Here is a 14,837-nt window from a genome sequence, read left to right on the forward strand (position 1 = left end):
CAGCATCACATTCGGTCCAGTCCTCTATTTATGCCTGGTCAAACAAAATGGACTTGAACTGGAAAAATCCCGAAAGAAGAGAAGTCGCGACAACTGCTACGTTTATCGACTCAGAAGCTCACAAGATCCATGACGGGTTTGGAGGGTCGTCCAAGTTCGACCTGGAACGGGGGGAGTATGTGCAGTTTCGGCCTTACTTGTAAGCTTCATTCGATCCTTGCTGTGTCAACCTGGGGCATTTCCTGATGTGAGTCTAACAAAAGCAATCAGACAGTTGGAAAGGGCTTTGAAGATCTACATAGGCACTGTCCTGGGCATCCGTGTCCAGGGAGATAGCTGGGATGACTTGTGCGAAAGAATAAATCACACAGAAGATCGATATCGCAATCGTAAGGAAGGTCTTTGGCGATCGATATGGTACAAGATGGGCGACTATAGTGGTATACTAGACGGGTGGGTCGCCCTCATACCAGATGCGTATGGGCTTGCTGTAGTCAAAACTGGTCTTGCAGTGGTGTTCAAGGTTAGTCTCACATGTTCTGTGTATATCTTGTTGAGGGTTGTACAAATTCTGGGACTCACTTTGCTAGCTTGCCGAAAACTCAGCAGAGAAACGAAACAAGATCTTCAACACGTTCGCGGAGTTGCGAGATGCCCTCATGCGAGCGGATCCAACACGAACGAGCTTTCGAGCCAACAAAGAAGTCGCAACCTGCGCAGAACATCTCTATCAGACTGTTGTGGATTCTATCGAGGATATGATACTATTGACATCGCAGGATAAATCCACATGTAAGTGGCAACCGTACATCATTCCCTGGAATATAATAGTTGTTGATCATGGTTAAGGGCGAAGATGCATTCCTAAGTTCAAGCATAAGACACCTGCTCCCGATCCTGATACAATTCTGCAAAATGTGGCAGATCGAACCAAGGAATTTGAGCGTGCTGTTGGCATGGCTCGAGACCAGGTCATCGAGAGCACGGCAGTGGTGTCTCAGGATACCAACATCAGGACTACTATGATTCAGTGGGACGTGAGCTCCACGAAGAACAACACAGAGATCCTGAGGTCAGATATTGAGAAGAGTGGTGCGAGGCTTGAGAGTGTTGGTGGCGAGGTGGGCGAGTTGCATGGCTTGGTGTCTCAGATCAGCTCTGGCATGGAGCACATGACCATGGAAACCACGGGCCTAAAGAAAGGCATCGATGAAAACACAATCTCCCTGAAGAAAGAAAGTGAGAATAATGAGAGAAGACACCAAGAGTTATGCAACCTCATCATCGGGCAAGTTGAGGCGAAGAGCAAAATCGCCAAGCGAGAGAGCGCCCTGGAAGACGGCTCACGTAGTCTAAAAAACCAACTCATGACGCTCCTTCTCGAGGGTAAAAGTAAGTAAAGAATGCGGGCCTGGGTGAAGCAATTACCCAAGCCACTTTTTTAGCTGACATCAAATCTCACAGAGAAAGATGCCGAGATTGCCATGCTGAAAGAACGACTCAATCAGAACCGGAAACGCGGCGCAGTGGTCAGCTTGAATCGTTTCTGCGAGATTTTAGCCCAGCCCAGCTCTACTGAAGATAAGCCAGTCGATATAGAGCGCATGTTCCAGCACCCAAACGAAGACTTCAGACGAGCCCTCGTGCACAAGAGTAGGTTCAATGCAGCCACTCAAGGCCAAGTCCAATCGTTGCTGCGACATGAACGGTTACACCGATGGGTAACCAGCCATCACCCCGACCTGATTCTCGTCGACGCGAACATCAGCTCGTCCGGCCTGTCAAAGGTGTCCGCCATATCAGTCTTTTGCGCCACCTTGATCTCTAGCATGATGGAAGTCCATCCTGACGAGGTGGTTGTCCAATTCTTCTGTGGATTACACACCGCTCCCCTAGATCCCTGGCACGGGCCGAACGGTCTAGTCCGTTCTATTGCCATGCAGCTCTTGATGAAACTAGTCAAGATGAACATTCTAAACTTGGGGTTCATCAACGATCGAGACTACCTGAGAGACCTTGAGCAGCACGACTTAAGGAAACTCTGCGACACATTCTACTCGCTTGTGTCTCAATTCCCGGCCGACACGAGAGTATACTGCATCATCGACTCCATTTCTTGGTTCGACAAGGACAGGACTTTTGCAGAATTAGCCACTGTAATGGAATGGCTGCAATACATGGTTGAGGACCGGTCATTGATTCCTATATTCAAGATAATGCTGACAAACCCGATGAAAAGCAACAGGAGAATGAAGGAGCTTCCGGTGTTCAAAGAGAACCCGTCTAGACTTGTCACTCTGTCTTCGAGGAACCTGATACCCATGGGAATATCTAACAGAGCGATCGAGCGTCAACTTTCCAGATCCCCGTTTCCATCACCACTCACACCCAAGAAGGTGGTATTTAGAACAACAAGATCAGAAAGTTATGACGATGAGTATGATGAATGGTAACAACCTAGGTGATGACGGCGGTTGAATATTTATGACTGCATGCTTCACTTGGATGACTTGAAGATGAAGGGCATATAACTATGCTGTAATGCTGTTTCTTGACTTCCTCTTCAATCTCACATGCGATGTTGTGATTACGTAGTGGCGTCTGGAACTGCTGCCTCACCACGATAGCATAGGGAGCCGGTGCGGCAGAAAGTCGAAAGAGTCTTTCTAGGAAGAAGCAAAATGTAGACTGATGCCGTAAATTAATCTTTCTGTAGGTAAAGTACACAGTATGAAGTCACAACGCCCGACACCCCATGGTAAGTCCTTTAAAAAAATGCACCATCTCTCTGCCAGCCAAACCCATCCAATCAAAAAAATTTGCGCTACTAAAGGGTATTGATCGTCAGAAGAACGTTAAGTAAGCCAGCGCCGAAGGCCAGCAGATAAAAACATAAATATAGAAAAAAGCCCAGATCAGCTCTGGAAGCTGTACATGCGCACTTCGCAATCCTCGCTTCCAGTAGCAAACCGACTGTCACCAAGACCAATGCAGGTGACAGGGCCAGAGTGGCCGGTGAACGTGCGCTCGCACTTCCCGGTTCGCGGATCCCAGATCTTGATCATCCGGTCCTCAGCCCCAGAAACAATACGCAGTGTGTCCGCTGCCAAGGCCCAGACACCCTCCAAATGGCCGAAGAACGTACGCAGGCACCGGCCGGTGCTGGTCTCCCACAAACGGATTGTCGAGTCCAAAGCGCTAGTAACAATGTAGCGCGGCGGTGCTGTCCGACCAGACTCGAAAGAAGGACCAAATGGTGAATTCTGCGAGATAACTGCATTGGACTCGAGGCCAAGGGTGGCCTGAAGAGATGCCGGCTCGGTGTCACCGGAGACAGTACTAAGGTTGTCGTTCTCACATTCCACGTCATGCTCTTCGAATTCAAATTCCCGGGGAAGAGGGACCACCTGTTGAACTTGTCCCACATGGCCATGGAACGTCCGGATGCAGGACTTGGTATCCAAATCCCAAAGCCGAACCGTGCAGTCGTCCGACGCCGAAAACACCGTGCGAGAGGCTGTGTCAACCCGAACCGCGTTGACCCAGTCCGTGTGTCCGCGTAAGAGGCAAGTTGACTTGTCCTCAAAATTCCAGATCTTCACAGTCTTATCAACAGATGCGGATGCGAGGATAGTAGCGTCAAAGTGCAGCCCGATTACTCCGCCACGATGACCAGTATACGTGGAAATGCAGTCGCCAGTGCGCCAGTTCCAGACTTTGACGCTGCCATCCATACTACCACTGATCAACTTCGTGTCATCAAACTGCAGGCAACGGATACCCGATTCGTGTCCCCGAAGCGTGCGAATTTCCTGGCCCGTTTCGGTATCCCAGATCTTGATCGTCGCATCGTAAGATCCGGTTGCCAGGATGTTGTCCTCGAATTGCAAGCACATCACGCCATTTGTGTGGCCCTTGAAGATTCTGATCGAACAGCGTCCGTACTTCCAATTCGTGCCCACCTTAAAACGATCCTTGTAGACTTCCTTCCAAGGTCTGTACCGGGTTTTGAAATAATCTTCGCTTCCTTCTGGGCGCATCGCTAGCGACTGGCAATGGCGTTTGACGACAGCAGTCTCTTCCTCGCTTGGCTCAGGCTTTCGTTTCCCTGTACTAGTACCAACGCTGCTGTCGGCAGCAGGCGAAGAGCCCTCAAGGAGCGCAGGAGTCTCTTTCGGAGACGGGCTGTTGACGTCCCAGGTCGTGGCGCGAAGCTCAATCTCGCGCTTCGATTCACGGAGCCTCTTCCGATCCAGAAGAGGAAGTCCCCAGCCACATTTCTTGCACTTGCGATGAATATGTTGCTCGCACATGCGATGCCAGACCACATCGTCGTCGGCCAGCGCCCTCCAACGTCGCGACACCTGTGCGGCTTTACAAAGAGAAGTAGTGTCCAGGTAGCACAGAATTTTGAAAGAGATCTCCGGAGGAAGAGCGGCAATGAAGTCGATTCGGATGAGGTCACGGACGGTGGTGGAAATGAACGAGAGTTGAGGGAAGCAGCATTGAGCCATTATTCCCTGGAGTATGAGTTTTCGGTGCTTGGCTGGGGCGGCTGAGAAGAGCGACCAGACATGCGCAATGCCCTGCTGATCACTCTGAGGGAGCGACTCCAATTCCTAGGCCCCCGTTAGTCCATGATCATGAATGCAAACAATTTTTGCGATGTCCTTCGGACGAGAATGGTAGAGGACATACCCGTTGCAATTTATCCATTGTCGGTTCGTCGGCCTGCCGGCGACACTTACGGTCTGGGCGATGTCGATAGCAATAGCGGGAGTTTGCGCTGCTCAAGGCGGCAGGTTCTCTGTTTTGCGATCCCAGGGGGGCGTATTGGTCGGGAACGTGCTTTGCGAGGAAAGGGGCGACACTTTTGCCCACGAGCTTGGCCGAAGTTGCTGTTACGTTGTTGCGATTGTGGGGCTTCAGCTGGCTATTGTCGGCATCAGCATCGATCTCCTCCGCGGGCTCGGCGTGACCACCGAAGATCGACGTGAAGGCCGGGGGCGAGGATATGGCTTTCTCCTCCTGAGACCGTGTGCTTTCCATCTTGCTGATTTGAAGAACTGTGGTAAATTCTCCCACGCGACGGCAGTCCGAAGTTGTGCCACTGGAACCGCAGCGCCGCTACTCGCCCGCTAGCGTGGCCTCGGCTACTGTAACCAGCGAGCTAGAAGCGCAGTCGTGGATAGCACCAGGCTGTATGGCCTCAAGATATACTAGTAATTTCTGCGACGGGTATTGCGCAGAAATAAAGAGAAATAAGGTGGTGATAAGATAGTTGACTGGTGAGGACCCTGAGGAGAGAGGGGGTGTTTGAGTGAAGTTGAGTAAGTTGCCAATGACCAGGGCGGAGGACGGAGAAGGGTGGACGGGAGGCGGGAGACGGTCGCAAGTGGTGCAGGGCGATAAAAGGCTGTTAGTACAGAGTAGGTAGATAGACCGATAACAAGGAACGATAGGAGCTTGATCTGGACCAGCCAATCTCAAGAAAAGTGACCAGACAATCCTGGGGAAGGAGTATAAATATAAATGCTGAACAGAAGAATTCCAGAAGAATAACGAAGGAAAAAAGACGTGATCACGCAAAGGCCGATGATGGACTCGTGCTGCCAGTCTCGATTGGGTCCAATCACGTGCTAGCGATGGCGCCATCGCCGCCTCCCGTCGCAACATCTCTCTCGCCCTTCACTAAGCACCACTAAGCAGTACCGCTGCTGGTGCTTCTCTCCAGCGATCATCCCCCCCAAACTATTGCTATCTGGCCGCTGTCGCCATCGCCGGGGTCAATTGCGGATCCCCGACTTTGACTCAGATCCTCCAGACGATCGGCTAACTAGCTAGTCTGCTAGTGAGGGAGCTGCAGTCGAGCTGGTCCTCGAGCCGAACTCCTATGGGCCCTCCGAGACGCTAAGGTCGCCTGCCTGAACTCCATCCATCCCGTCCTCTATCGTCACCTCCCTCTCCAATCCCGCATTTCCAGGCCTCTGGTCTTTCTGACCCCTGCTGCGAGGCGCAATTGCTCCGCTCAGGTATTTTTGGGTCCTATTCTAGCGTCGACTTTCTGGATTGGCGTTACTCCCATTGCTCGTACAATATCACACTTCTCACTGACGAAGCGTTGGGTATCAACCACCGGCTCCTCAGACCAGTCCTGGGCACGATAACTCCCCCTCTTGCCTTCCATCCTGCTTCTTCTGCAGGCTTCCTTGTTTGCTACTGCAGGCGGTACGACAGGAAGCACGGTCGACGGAGACTTACACAGGTGTTACCTTACTAGGTCTTGTTGACCAGTCATCTGCAAACTCACCGCCAGATCCTTCTTTTTACAGCAGGGCCTCGTCGATCGCACTTGAAACTGAGAACTGACGAAATCAAGGACTCGAAAATTTTCTGATTCCATTATTGTTACAGCCCCATGAGGTGATTGTGCACTAGATTTATGACTTCTTACGACATAGCTACTGTAACGTTGCTCCGAAACTTACTCCTTCCGGCCGTTGAACGGCTCTGCCCTGAACCACTACACTCTGCTGTTTTATCGGGCATTATTGAGCCATTCTGTCAGGCTATCACGCCAGCATTCCTTCTTTCGCTATAATTTCCAATCAGCGTCAATTACGCCGACCCCTTTTCCAAAATGTCAGCATCAGGGTCATTATCGGCCGGCAGCGATGCGTCTGGCCCCGATTCGCCAGCTGGAGACCAGGGCAACGCATTGCCTCAGTTGGATTCTCTCATTTCCCACCTGGTGGCAGCAAAACGGTCCCTGTCATCCATCAATCACGTGTGGCGTGCCAATGAAATTGTAACTTCCGCTCGCTCTGCACTGGAAGAGAGTGTCGTGATTTCCGCACGGACTGGCTTTCTCCGACGCGGACTTAACAATCAACTGCGGCTTTTATACAGTGTCCGCTCTGAAGTCGAAGAAGTCTCCCTCCGGGGCCGGTCGGAGTTCGCTAGTGTTTTGAAAAGCCTGGACACTGCTGATGCCCGATTGAGAAAGACGCTTGACTCCTTACGGGATACAATCGTTCACTCTTCATTTCGTCCCGACGGCGAAGAACCCAGAAGCTTACATGACTTTGTGGATGAACGTGGAGTTGAGGAGCTTCGTGCGGCTTTGAAGAGCTCAATTGATCGCACCAATGAGGCGCAGGCGGAACTGGATACTTCCAACTCCGCGTTCGATGATGAACTCCAGTCCATCAAGCAAGCTCTTGGTAATTACCGAGAAGCTACCAAGTTAGCTTCCTCGTCCTCATCTTCGTCATCCGCGTCTAATTCGAGCCTGCCGTCGTTGTCATCAATGCCACCCATGTTACAGTCATTGGAGATGCATGCGCAGGAAATGGCCAATCTGCTAGAGTCCTTAGTTCAGCATTTCGATCTTTGTGTAACTGCTGTAAAACACACGGAAGGTGGTGGAGCTGCCGCGCGATCCATTACCGGGGATATGCCCGCTGCCGTCACCGTCAGTGGCCGTGGAGTACCTAATATCGAGCAAGGCATTCATGACAATCTGAACGCCCCACTTGATCCCCTAAGTGAGTCTGACTATCAGGAGATGGTGAATGTCTTGATCAAGGATGCAGCAGAGGCCGAAGACGTGGTCATGGAAATTCAAGATCGCATTGGCGACATGGAGTCAATACTTGAGAACGTCTTGTCTCAACGTGACGTTCTTCTCTCCATCTACAATGCTACTACTGGCGTCTTCCGACACTTGTCGTCTCTTGCAACTGCGCGCCTACCGGGTTATATTGCTCAGGCACACAGCTTCACCCGTGTATGGGGCGAAGAGCATGATCGTATCAACGGTGGGCTAGCAGACCTGTCCGACCTCAACACCCTTTACGACGGGTTTTTAGAAGCATATGATGGCTTGATTCTGGAAGTGGCACGCCGACGGCACGTACGACAGCGTGTGGAAAAGGTTCTTCGAGAAACGAAACACAAATTGGATCAGCTGTACGAAGAGGATGTTAATGCTCGCGAAACGTTCCGAGTCGAGCAAGGGGACTATTTGCCATCCGACATTTGGCCTGGTATCGGCCGCGAGCCGATGCGAATAGAATTCCGACGCATATCCGGGGGTAACCTGAAAGGAGTCTTTCCTGAACAGCCGGATGCACAAGACCAGCCAGCTGCTGAACCCAATGAGCCCCAGCCAGCGCCCTCTGAAAGCACAGAGGAGGGAGAAGTTATTCCACATCTCCCCAAATCCCTGGTTGAAGAGGCTCTCCATCGCCTCAAGGCGAGGAATAGACAAGCCATTTAGTCTTTTGTGGTATCTCAGGGAGCTCGTCAATCCCATGATTGCCACTTGGGATTGTCAAAGGGTTATTTTTTGACAGTTATGAAATATAGTAGATGACCTAGATGATGAACACATATTCAGGCTTTGTCCTATCCGATACCGGCCATGCCTCTTGCCAGCAAGGTGGATCAACTATACGTTAGACACATACTCCAGCGTATCATAATGACTCGCTCAGGACGTAAGTGCTACCGTGTAATTCCATTTGGCAGTTGGCAATGGACTGGAATGAAGATCAAAGAGAGCTCTGATAGGTCGTCCAGTCTATCATGTAACTGATCAAATATATAAATCTTACATTGAATCAAGTTACTCTTTCTTCCACTATATAGAAAATAAGCAGCGATCTGAACGGGCATTCTACTTAAGAACTCAAACTATTGTTGAGCAACTTGTAATCTGCAGTGGCCGTTTGATGATAACTCAACATGGTGAGAAACCCCCCCCCCCCTTCTTTGCACACCCGTTGCGGTACAGTTGCAGTATGGTAATAGGTAGGTTTAGACAACTGTATGTGATCGCTGTCTTGTCGTGATTAGTAGTATTATATACTGTTTAGAAATATATATGTACCTATACATACTTGATTTCTAGGACAACCATAGATTTTCTCTTCGGGACACCACTGTTTTAATGAAAATAACTAGTTACTTAGGTTCTGCTTAGTAAATATTTTATATTAATGTAATCAGACAACGAAGGGGGATACAGCTGCGAGAGGGTCAGAAATTAGTGCGAGGGTATCAGACCGGAGCTGGAAAAACAGCTCGGACAGTTTCAGAGAAATCCTGACTCTGACTGAGATTATACACGTGATTTAGTAGTATTTCTGATACTGAACCATGTCTGCACGTGATTAATAATATTATTAAAAAAATAAAAAAAAAATCTTTAATAATCCCTGATACCCTAAATACCCTAGTAATCCCTAAAAAAAACCCTAAAAATACTAAAAGTGTAGATATAATAGCTGATTTAGTTCAGAAAAGCTGGGACGGGGTCAGAAAAACTCAGTCTGATACTGAGTCTATTTGCACGTGATAAAGCTCATCTAGTATCAGAAATTCTCTGAACCTGTCGCACTAATTTCTGACCCCCTCGCAACTGAGACCCCACAACGAAGCGGCGCGACAACAAGCCGGTGCGGGACCCCTCATGGTCTCACCGCTTCGAACCTCCACAACACGCGACATTCAACCTTGCTTAATTCAGTCAAAATTGAAGTTATTCAAATATATCAGAAAGCAGAGATTAAAACACTGCAGGAAGCTGGATTATTATCACTTATTACTGATTAAGCACTTGAAAATATGTATGAAGATACAGAAATAGTAATACAGAATACTATACTGCTTTAACATGAATTAAATTAACTTCGTACAGTTAATCAATACTAGTAGACCTGGATGTTGGGTGCTACCATATTATATATACAAAGATACTTGCTCCTTTATTATCTCTTTCTATTTATCTATCTTTGGAAACACAGATACAAATGTCGAGCAGAGTTCTGCTATCTTTATGGCTTACGCTGGAAAACATGCGGATGTGAACTGTGGGCCGAAGATAGACTAGTCATAAGAGTACGGGAAGTGGTGGACTGATAGGCTGAAGAAATATTAGTATTCCAGGAGTATCAGTAACTAGTTGCGCAGATGCAAGTTTACCTGCGAGAGAGCCATGAGTGCGAGTATACAGGAAGGTTTCGCCGTGTTGAGGGTTCAAGGAGACAGGGTTTTATATGCGAGATCTGCGGACAACAGCATTGAAATATATCCTTGAGTGCCGACATTGCCATATCAGAGTCTGTGAAATATGCCGACGGAATCGCCTTTAATGCGATAATTAGGAAGGAGATTATCAAAAGCTATGAACTATATGGAAGAAGATGTCGATGGAAGAGTGTGGTGCTTGATAACCATATGACTGCCCATGTTCACAGAAAGTGCTGTTTCGTTTTCTTGTCCAGATGCAGATTTAAATGTGTCATAAGATGTGAACATCTCTGCTTTGTCGGATTTCTTCATCTTTCGGTCATATTTCATGTTTTATTCCATGGGACAGAGCTGCTATCTCGCGGAAGAGGGACACCCAAAGACCTTTCTATAGTCACCCCTAAAGCATAGAGGACAATGCATACAAAGGTCTCTTCTAAACATCCCCATAAAAACATAGAGATTTTGGACTACCGAACAACCATGCTGGCAGTCCTTCTATCCAGATAAACGATACGACGGCAATCTATCTTCCTTTCAACCCAAATTCGTCGATGAACAGAACCTTACAGAACACGTAATCTATGACTCCATGCAAAAGTGCCGATGAATCGCGCTCCATATCAACTTCGGTCCTAAATAATTGTTCTAAGCAAGAGAGTCACGAGAAATTGCCTTTTTCCCAATTCCAGGTATGCTAGAGGTTGTATGACTGGTGTTCTATCCGCTGCGCTGTGAGCTAACTCGATGTATCTTATAATAGCAGTTTGAACTGATTATATGAACCAAGATATGCTGCTTCGCTACATATTGAATCTCACGAGAATGGCCACAGAGATTTCAATCTAATCTTCGTTGCAAACCGAACCTGGTTCACGCGGATATCGAGTCGTGGATTCCCAAGCTCGGGAATCGCGCCATGGTCTAGGAGTAGACGCATGACTTCCTGTTTGCTTTTCTGGGCGGCCAGGTATAAGGGCGTACGGTCGTCTTCGTTCTTCCAATTCACGTCGACACCGGCGTCAAGCAATCGTTTGGTAAACTGTATACTGATGGTCCTCGATGCAATGGCATAGTGAAGAGCAGAAAAACCCCAATTGTCAAGTGCGTGAGGGTCAGAATCTCTGTCCAACAATTCTGTCGCTACCGCCTCTTGCTCCAGGTAAAGAGCGTACAGAAGTGGCGTGCGCCCCTGTCGCCCCTTGATATTTGTTGATGCCTCGGCGTCGAGTAAAGGCTGGATTGCAGAAACGGTCCCAAAACGGGCAATTGCGAGATGCAGGACTGTGTCACCATTGGAATTTTGCGCGTTGATGTCTTCCCGGACAGCGCGGATGGCTAGTAGTAGCTCTGACTTCTTTGTGAAATCTTCAAGGTCGCCTTTGGAGGTCGACAGGTGTAGGGAAGTCTCACGACCGGGTTCTGTGCGGATATGGGCATCGGCGCCGTATTCTAGAAGTAGTTTGACCCACTCCGCTGGGGCAGATTCTGAGGCGATGTGCAAAGCCGTGTAGCCATTGTGTAGCCTGCTGGGGCTTGCATGAGTTGTCAGAAGTGCCTGGAGCTTGACTGTACTGGCTCGGTCGAAGGTTCGAGCTGATTTGACGAAATTCCAGAGCTCTGTGGAGAAGTAGTCCTAAACATGGGTTACTCAGGTGTTGATTGTTGCGTGAGGGGCATGAAGTGGGTTGAAGTACCATATCATTGTCTGATAATGGACCCAGCTCAAACGGAACATCGGGAAAGCCAATCCATTGCGCATCATTGATTGGCGGTTGTGTTGAGTCGCCAAAGGCGCGGGAGAAGCCAGATGGATCGGCATCTCCTGGGCTAGGAGGCTCTGAGTATATTGACTCTTCGCCTGTATCTGGGATAGTCCAGTCACTTGTCAAGTCCGCTGACGCTGATGGACGAGCTTCAGGGAGCGGATCCAATAGTCTCTCAATAAACTTACGCCCCTGACGGCTGACGTGGTATTCTTTCAGATGACCGTCAGGGAATGCTGTGCGGCCCTTGGCATAGTCGCGAAGTAGCTCATACTTGCTGAACGGGGTCTGCTTGGTGAGAATGTAGTAGAGCAGGCACCCAAGTGACCAGATGTCGACCGCGCTGGTAAACGTCGAGTCTTCTTTCGTATCGTCCACGAGATGCAAGACCTCAGGCGCCATAAAACCCATCGTTCCACAAGCTGTTCGGTGCTCCGTTTGCCCTTCTAGTGCACGCTTGCTCACTCCAAAATCTGTGACCTTGACCTTCATGGGAGTCTTCTGGAAGACTAACACGTTCTGCCATGGGGTCAGATGGAACTATCGACTTGAACTCTAAGAAGTCTTCTATAGTGGACGCACCTCTGGTTTGATGTCACGATGCACAATGCCGAGACTGTGCAGCACCTCTAGGCCATCCAATAGTTGTGTGCATATATTCCGAGCCTCAGCTTCGGGAATGGGACGTGTGTAGTAACTTTTGAGGTCGCCGTAGGGGCAATATTCCATCGCGAGACAGACATGGTTCTTGTACGGGAACCACCCGATGAATTGGACGAAAAGCGGCTTGCTTGATGAGGCTTGTGTCAGCTATTGAAAGGACGTAGAAAACGAGAAAGAATAAATACTCCGTAGCTCGGGAAATTCTTCCCATGAGGTCTATCTCCGACCTATAATTGATGCTCTTGTCGGTTGTGGTGACCTGCTTGACCACCCGCAACTGACCGGACTGCGACTTCTCAAGGTATACATCTTTAGTCAGATCGTCCTTTCTATTCCATATTACCACTGTTCTCCCGTTGTCCTTCCCTGCGTCATCGGAGCTATGTTGCAGGATCTCTCTGTTGCAGCTCTCGGAAACGGCCGTCACATTTAGTCTGAAGCTTTTTGCTATTTCATCCATGGTCTGAGGAGGTGGAGGATGGACGAGGCTGAACGAGGCAAGGCTGAGGCTGAAGGTGGCCAGTCACCTGATTCTTCTGTTTTGTTCTTGTACAGCGCCTAGTTACCCCCACCGAAGATTGGCAACATCATCGCCTCCCATGGATCCTGTGTCTCTCGCTCTCTCCATCTTTGGAACCTTGGATATATGTCTCGGGTGACACACAAACCCCCTTCCCCGATATCTACTGCGCATATACTAATGATGTGTCTCGAATAGTTACGGTAAGCGCCTCGTTGAATTATGTCGCGCAATACGCAACCTCAAAAACGACCTCGCTCAGATTGCTTTGGTAATTGAAGGCGTATGGCTGAAGACGGAGGTTCAGCTGGACATATTGAGGCGTTTATTGAGAGCTGGATCGTTAGACCATACACTGGCTAGTCACTATGGGGATGCTCTCCAGCGACTGGACATGAAGATCTCAGGCGCCGTGGCGGGCTTAGAGGCTGTTCAGAAACGCTCAATTTCCAGTTCGAAATTCCCTCAAGCGGCTTGGACAGTATACCTGAAACGACATCTTGAGGAAGTGGTTAGCGATCTCGAGGAATGGCAGCGCCGGTTCGATCCGTCGTGGTACCTTATCACGTTCATTGTCAATCCGCTTGTGGACGAGCAATTAGAGTCAAAGAAGAACCAGGTCCCGTCTGCAGCCAAGCTGTTGGAATTTAGAGAAGCTGTGCAGCAGATTTCGTCGGCGAAACCCCCAACCAACGGCCCAGTCTTCAAAGACCCAGCTCTCCTTGAACCAGGACAGCATATCTCGGGCACCAGCAACTACCTTTCTCAATATGTCAATAGTAGACGGGAGGTCCTTCTCGATAGCACGAGCTACACTCGCAAATCGGCTTTGACAAGCCGAGTCCATGTTAGAGACTTAGCGCGACTTCTCTGCCTTGTCGACCCCTCAACATTTAGCCTTTTGAAATGCGACGGTGTAATCGAGGTCCGGACTGACCAAGATACCCAATTTCAATTCATATTCGAGGTTCCCCACGGACTGCAATCCCCGAGAACCCTTCGCAGTCTTCTTGCGGAACACCCACGCATTTCTCTGAGCAAGCGCGTTCAACTTGCGAAACAACTTGCCCGATCAGTCATGTTCGTGCACACCACTGGCTTTGTGCACAAGGGCATCCGACCGGAAACCATAATGATTTTCCGCAAAGATAACGAAGACATCGGCCCTTCTTTCCTTGTCGGTTTCGAGCGTGTTCGACGCGCAGAAGCCCAGACCGATAAACTCGGTGACCTGGAATGGGAAAGGAACCTCTACCGACATCCCGTGCGGCAGGGACTCTGGTCGGAAGAAGCATTCACCATGCAACATGACATTTACAGCCTGGGGGTTTGTCTTCTAGAGATGGCCCTATGGAATTCATTTGTTCGTAATGACAGCATCGGAACCACAACTCCTTGGTCGGAGCTAGCCATTCAAGATGCAATCGCAGACAAGGACGCTCGACGTGGAGGGTTTGCTATGAAACGAAAACTCGTCGCAATGGCCAAGGATCGACTTCCTGCTATGGTTGGGGATCAGTACACGAATATTGTTCTCGCGTGTCTATGCTGTCTAGACGGGGTAGACGATAATATCTTTCGCGATGTCAAAGACGATGATGATATTGTCATAGGTGTCCGGTTTATTGAGAATGTATGTTTTCTTTTCCCTTGCGTATTAAGGCCATGTACTAACCGCTACAGGTACTGGTTAAATTGGAGGAATTGCACGTATAAAATTTTTCAGCATTTGCTCGGACGCATGATCTGTTCAAGGCTGAAATCGAGCACAATACTCGCATTAGAGTAGAAAAGAGACTATATTTTGCTGTCTGAAGGTATGAATAGAGACGATGTGTACCATAAGCAGCGGT

The 14,837-nt window shown here is 49.2% G+C and overlaps 5 protein-coding genes across 5 annotated transcripts; 3 read left to right on the forward strand and 2 right to left on the reverse strand.

The window, feature by feature from the left end:
• Nucleotides 1–47: 47 nt before the first annotated feature.
• BO85DRAFT_518680 (uncharacterized protein) lies at nucleotides 48–2,687 on the forward strand (the record flags this gene model as incomplete). Its single annotated transcript, XM_025664987.1, has 6 exons — nucleotides 48–199; nucleotides 271–523; nucleotides 591–792; nucleotides 850–1,392; nucleotides 1,465–2,180; nucleotides 2,240–2,687. The coding sequence occupies 6 exons, from the start codon at nucleotides 48–50 to the stop codon at nucleotides 2,285–2,287; spliced, it is 1,914 nt and encodes a 637-aa protein (XP_025517852.1). The 3' UTR covers nucleotides 2,288–2,687.
• Nucleotides 2,684–5,533, reverse strand: BO85DRAFT_393924 (F-box/WD repeat-containing protein). Its single transcript, XM_025656902.1, has 2 exons — nucleotides 4,699–5,533; nucleotides 2,684–4,619 (listed from the first exon to the last, which is right to left on the reverse strand). Exons 1-2 carry the CDS (start codon nucleotides 5,047–5,049, stop codon nucleotides 2,916–2,918), a joined length of 2,055 nt encoding a protein of 684 aa, XP_025517853.1. The 5' UTR covers nucleotides 5,050–5,533; the 3' UTR covers nucleotides 2,684–2,915.
• A 709-nt stretch (nucleotides 5,534–6,242) lies between these two features.
• BO85DRAFT_253870 (autophagy-related protein 17) lies at nucleotides 6,243–8,395 on the forward strand. Its single transcript, XM_025654959.1, has one exon. It carries the CDS (start codon nucleotides 6,641–6,643, stop codon nucleotides 8,279–8,281), a length of 1,641 nt encoding a protein of 546 aa, XP_025517854.1. The 5' UTR covers nucleotides 6,243–6,640; the 3' UTR covers nucleotides 8,282–8,395.
• Nucleotides 8,396–10,852: 2,457 nt separating this feature from the next.
• BO85DRAFT_486383 (kinase-like protein) lies at nucleotides 10,853–12,924 on the reverse strand (the record flags this gene model as incomplete). Its single annotated transcript, XM_025663387.1, has 4 exons — nucleotides 10,853–11,671; nucleotides 11,733–12,320; nucleotides 12,384–12,591; nucleotides 12,650–12,924. 4 exons carry the CDS (start codon nucleotides 12,922–12,924, stop codon nucleotides 10,853–10,855), a joined length of 1,890 nt encoding a protein of 629 aa, XP_025517855.1.
• Nucleotides 12,925–13,063: 139 nt separating this feature from the next.
• BO85DRAFT_366985 (HET-s/LopB domain protein) lies at nucleotides 13,064–14,700 on the forward strand (the record flags this gene model as incomplete). The annotated part of the gene is made up of 3 exons (XM_025655804.1): nucleotides 13,064–13,119; nucleotides 13,183–14,617; nucleotides 14,668–14,700. 3 exons carry the CDS (start codon nucleotides 13,064–13,066, stop codon nucleotides 14,698–14,700), a joined length of 1,524 nt encoding a protein of 507 aa, XP_025517856.1.
• Nucleotides 14,701–14,837: the final 137 nt, after the last annotated feature.

Source organism: Aspergillus piperis (assembly GCF_003184755.1).
Source record: "Aspergillus piperis CBS 112811 unplaced genomic scaffold BO85scaffold_5, whole genome shotgun sequence".
Classification (NCBI taxonomy): Eukaryota; Fungi; Ascomycota; class Eurotiomycetes; order Eurotiales; family Aspergillaceae; genus Aspergillus; species Aspergillus piperis.

Excerpts from the sequence above, each read along its gene's own strand:
- BO85DRAFT_393924 (XM_025656902.1), bottom strand. The coding sequence starts at position 5,049 with ATGGAAAGCACACGGTCTCAGGAGGAGAAAGCCATATCCTCGCCCCCG. Across the intron at positions 4,620-4,698 it reads CAATGGATAAATTGCAACGG|GAATTGGAGTCGCTCCCTCA; the intron begins GTATGTCCTCTA and ends ACGGGGGCCTAG.
- BO85DRAFT_253870 (XM_025654959.1), top strand. The coding sequence starts at position 6,641 with ATGTCAGCATCAGGGTCATTATCGGCCGGCAGCGATGCGTCTGGCCCC.